The sequence below is a fragment of the Eucalyptus grandis genome, chromosome 9 (genome assembly GCF_016545825.1).
Source record: "Eucalyptus grandis isolate ANBG69807.140 chromosome 9, ASM1654582v1, whole genome shotgun sequence".
Taxonomy (NCBI): domain Eukaryota; kingdom Viridiplantae; phylum Streptophyta; class Magnoliopsida; order Myrtales; family Myrtaceae; genus Eucalyptus; species Eucalyptus grandis.
In genome coordinates, this window is record NC_052620.1 from 6,453,366 (window position 1) to 6,458,292 (window position 4,927).

At 50.4% G+C, this 4,927-nt stretch overlaps 1 protein-coding gene across 1 annotated transcript; it reads left to right on the forward strand.

Annotated features, from left to right (window-relative positions):
- Positions 1–208: 208 nt before the first annotated feature.
- Positions 209–4,571, forward strand: LOC104418186 (systemin receptor SR160). The gene has a single exon (XM_010029451.3). The coding sequence runs from the start codon at positions 603–605 to the stop codon at positions 4,194–4,196; it is 3,594 nt and encodes a 1,197-aa protein (XP_010027753.2). The 5' UTR covers positions 209–602; the 3' UTR covers positions 4,197–4,571.
- The last annotated feature ends 356 nt before the right edge of the window (positions 4,572–4,927 follow it).

Consider the following 4,927-nt stretch of genomic DNA (forward strand, 5'->3'; position numbering starts at 1 on the left):
ATCACACACACGTTCGGGGGGGAAGAGAGAGAGAGAGAGAGACAAGCAGACAAAACCCTATTAAGTGCAGATTGCTGCAGCTACAAGAAGATAAGGGAAGTCCCCAGAGAGAGAGAGAGAGAGAGAGAGGGAGGGAGGGAGGGGGGTGAGAAACATTTCTTTGCAGAGAACTGAAATTTTTTACCCTGCTCTGTTTTTTTTTTTTCTTTTTTCAATTTTCTAGAGAGAGAAACAGAGATCAGAGTGTCACATGGCATGTGAGCACCAGCTGTGTCCACTCCCCCCCTCTCTCTCTCTCTCTCTTTCTCTCTCTTCTTCTTGATATATACCCTTCTCACCGCCCTCTGCTCTAGTTTTTCTTTTTACTCTCCCTCTGCTTCTCTCTCTCTCTCTCTGTCTCTGTCTCGCTTTCTGAGCATCAAGAAGACCGCTTTCTCTCTCCTCTTCTCTCTCTCTCTCTCTCTGCGCAGCAGCGGCGGCAGCAGCGGTCACCTCTCCGAGCTCTCTTTCTCTCTCTCTAATGGCGGAAGTCGACCCCTGAGCTCTCGCTCTCTGATAAAATCTCAAGGAGGAAGAAGAGGGAAAGGAAAAGAAAAAAGAAAATGACCCACCTCTCTCTCTTGCTATTCCCTCTCGTCTTCCTCTCTCTTCACCGACCTGCTGCTGCTGCTTCGTCGCCATCGTCGTTCTCTGCAGCGAACGCTGATTCTCAGCAGCTCATCGACTTCAAGAACACTCTCAAAGACCCTTCGCTCCTCCCCACCTGGCTTCCCAACCAGGACCCCTGCGCTTTCACCGGCGTTTCATGCAAGTCCTCCCGCGTGGCCTCCATTGAGCTCGCCAACCTCGGCTTGAGCACAGACTTCCGCTCTGTTTCTTCCCATCTCCTGACTCTGGGATCCTTGGAGTCTCTGTCCCTGACCTCCGCCAACATCGGCGGCGCTCTGGCCTTCCCGTCCGGATCCAAATGCAGTGCGGTCCTGAGCAGCCTAGATCTATCCGGGAACGCTTTGTCCGGCCCAATCTCGGATATCGCCAGCTTGGGTCCTTGCCAGAACCTCAAAGTCCTCAACTTTTCCGGCAACAACCTCAACAACTCCGGACAAGAAAGCGCCACCGGCCTCAAGGGGCTCGAGAGTTTGCAGGTTCTTGACCTTTCCTTCAACAAGATTTCTGGGTCTAATGTCAATGTTTCGTGGGTTTTGTCCGGCGGATGCGGTGCCATGACTCACCTGTCCCTGAGAGGGAACAAGTTGACTGGGGATGTGGATGTCTCGGGCTGCAACAAGTTGCAGTACTTGGATATATCCCAGAACAACATCTCCGTGAGCGTGCCTTCCTTCGGAGATTGCTCGGCCTTGGAGCATCTGAACGCGTCCTCCAACAGGTTCTATGGCGATATTGGGCGTGCGCTCTCTGCCTGCTCTCAGCTCAGCTTCTTGAACCTCTCCAACAACCACTTCTCAGGTCTAATCCCTTCTCTCCCGACCAAGAACTTGCAGTTCCTTTACTTGTCTGGGAACGGATTTCAGGGGGAGATCCCTCCTAGCCTCGTCGATGCTTGTCCAGGTCTTGTCGAGCTCGATCTTTCTCAGAATAACTTGACTGGTGTGATTCCTGCTAGTTTCAGTTCTTGCGATGCACTGCAGTCCATCGACCTGTCTAATAATAACTATACTGGTGAGTTGCCCATGGATTTGTTCATGCAAATGGGAAAGGTGAGGAAGTTGGCTTTGTCATTCAATCACTTTACAGGCGGTCTGCCGGAATCTTTGTCGAATTTGACTTTGTTGGAGACATTGGATCTGAGCTCAAATAATCTCTCTGGGGTGATTCCTAGTGGCTTATGTCAAGATCCTGGGAATAGCTTGAAGGAGCTCTATCTCCAGAATAATGGGTTCACGGGTTCGATCCCACAGGCCCTGAGCAACTGTTCTCAGCTGGTTTCGCTCGATTTGAGCTTCAATTACTTGAGGGGTCAGATTCCGGCGAGTTTGGGCTCTCTGTCTAAGCTTCAGGATTTGATCATTCTGCTGAATGAACTCGATGGTGAGATCCCGCAGGAGCTCATGTATATTCAGACGCTAGAGAACTTGCTTCTGGACTTCAATGAGTTAACGGGGGCTATCCCGTCTGGCCTGCGTAACTGCACCAACTTGAATTGGATCTCGCTCTCTAACAACCATCTGAGTGGGGAGATCCCAGGTTGGATTGGGCAGCTCTCGAATCTCGCAATCCTCAAGCTCAGCAACAACTCGTTCTACGGCAGAATACCACCCGAGCTTGGCGATTCTCGCAGCTTGATCTGGTTGGATCTCAACAGCAATCTCCTCAATGGTAGCATCCCACCTGAGCTGTTCAAAGAATCGGGCAGCATCGAGGTTAAGCTCAACAACGACAAGAGATATGCGTATATTAAGAATGATGGCAGCAAAGGGTGTCACGGAGCCGGGAATTTGCTCGAGTTTGCTGGGATCAGGCCCGACCAATTGACCAGAATTTCCACCAGGAACCCCTGCAACTTCACCAGAGTGTACAAAGGTGTGATCCAACCTACATTCAAAAATAACGGGTCGATGATTTTCCTTGATATCTCACACAATATGCTGTCGGGCAGCATTCCTAAGGAAATCGGCTCTATGTTCTATCTGTATATTCTGAACTTGGGCCATAACAATATCTCTGGCCCTATTCCGCCCGAGATCGGGGATCTGCATACTCTCAACATTCTCGACCTATCGAACAATGAACTGGATGGAGGCATCCCAGAGACATGGACCAAGTTATCCTCGCTTACTGAGATCAATTTATCGAATAACCGACTCACGGGGCAGATCCCGGCAAATGGGCAGATAAGTACTTTAGCGGCTTCGGGCTTCGTGAACAATACTGGACTGTGTGGAATCCCACTTCCGCCATGCACTTCTAACCAGGGCTTAGATCCCAATTCCGAGCACCGGCAGTCAAAACGGAGGCAAGCGTCCCTCGCGGGAAGCGTGGCGATGGGTTTGCTGTTCTCGCTGTTCTGCATTTTCGGGCTGATGTTTGTGGCGATGGAGTCGAGGAAGAGGAGGAAGAAGAAGAAGGGCGCCGAGCTGGATGTCTACATTGACAGCCGTTCCCAATCGGGACCTGTGAATGCTAGCTGGAAGCTCACGAGTGTGCAAGAGGCTCTCAGCATAAACTTCGCCACATTTGAGAAGCCCCTTCGGAAGCTGACCTTCGCCGACCTCCTCGCGGCCACCAATGGGTTCAACAACGATAGCCTCATCGGCTCAGGTGGCTTTGGTGATGTGTACAAGGCTCAGTTGAAGGATGGGACTGTGGTCGCCATCAAGAAGTTGATCCACGTGAGCGGACAGGGCGACCGCGAATTCACTGCCGAGATGGAGACCATAGGGAAGATCAAGCACCACAACTTGGTGTCGCTCCTCGGGTACTGCAGGGTGAAGGAAGAACGGCTCTTGGTCTACGAATACATGAAGTATGGAAGCCTCGAGGATGTCCTGCACGATCAGAAGAAGAACGGGATCAAGCTCAATTGGGCCACGAGGAGGAAGATCGCAGTTGGGGCTGCAAAGGGACTAGCCTTTCTCCATCACAGTTGCATCCCGCACATCATTCACCGAGACATGAAGTCGAGCAATGTGTTGCTCGATGAAAACCTGGAGGCCAGGGTTTCGGATTTCGGGATGGCGAGGCTGATGAGCGCTATGGACACCCATTTGAGTGTCAGCACGCTAGCTGGCACTCCGGGTTACGTCCCTCCGGAATATTACCAGAGCTTCCAGTGTACTACCAAGGGTGATGTGTACAGTTATGGCGTGGTCCTGCTCGAGCTGTTGACTGGGAAGCGGCCGACGGATTCGGCCGATTTCGGGGACAACAATCTCGTCGGGTGGGTGAAGCAGCACGCCAAGTTGAGAATAAGCGATGTCTTCGACCAGGAGCTGATAAAAGAAGACCCCAACCTGGAGATCGAGCTGCTGCAGCACCTGAAGGTCGCCTGTGCGTGCCTGGACGACCGGCCCAGGCGGCGCCCCACGATGATTCAAGTCCTAGCGTCGTTCAAGGAGATACAGGCGGGGTTGGGCCTCGACTCCATGTCCACCATCGCCACGGACGACGTTGGCTTCAGCTCCGTGGAAATGTCGGACCTGAGCATCAAAGAAGGCCCAGAGTACGGCAACCAGTAGCGTAATCGAACCTGAAACCCATCATTTTTCGAAGAGAGAAAATTTTCCAGAATGCACAAACAGCTCGAAAAAGGCGGTACCGGTCTCTCTAGTCAGCTCTCGGAATCCCAATTTTTCCTACAATCTCTTTAGTATATGTTCCGGTTAGTCGTCGTCGTCGTCGTCATCGTTCCTCTGTATCTCCGCGGATCTCCGGTGTATGTATCATCATGTAATTCCCCCCCAGAAAGACTCATGTTCTCCATACGTATAGGACTGGTTTTCCTTTGAACTTTGTCACAAGATGTGTATATATTTGGCCTTAGTTGAAGTATGTTTTCCGCCTCTCTCTTTAGGATTCCTCTCTTTGGAGCAATATTCAGTGATGGCGACCAACTGAAAAGCGCACTTTTTCGGCTAAGATTTCTTCCCCATCTCTCTCTCTGTCACATTTTTAGGGTTTTACTAATATGATTGCCTATATCGATATTTTATATGGAAAATGTAATTTATGTTAATTGGGTATCGGGAAATTCTTTATTCCGAATTCGGAAACGCGGTATTCTAGCGACCCTTGATTGCAAAATTTAAACAATTATAGACCATCCGACGTACAATTTCTTCGACGAGTATTGGAACGTACCCTTTAGATTCACGAGTGTGTAATGGGGAGATTTTTTCTTTGATTCAAACTTTGTGCTAGCTGGCTTGTAAATTTCTATATTTTTTGAACTTAGGTACTATCACAACAC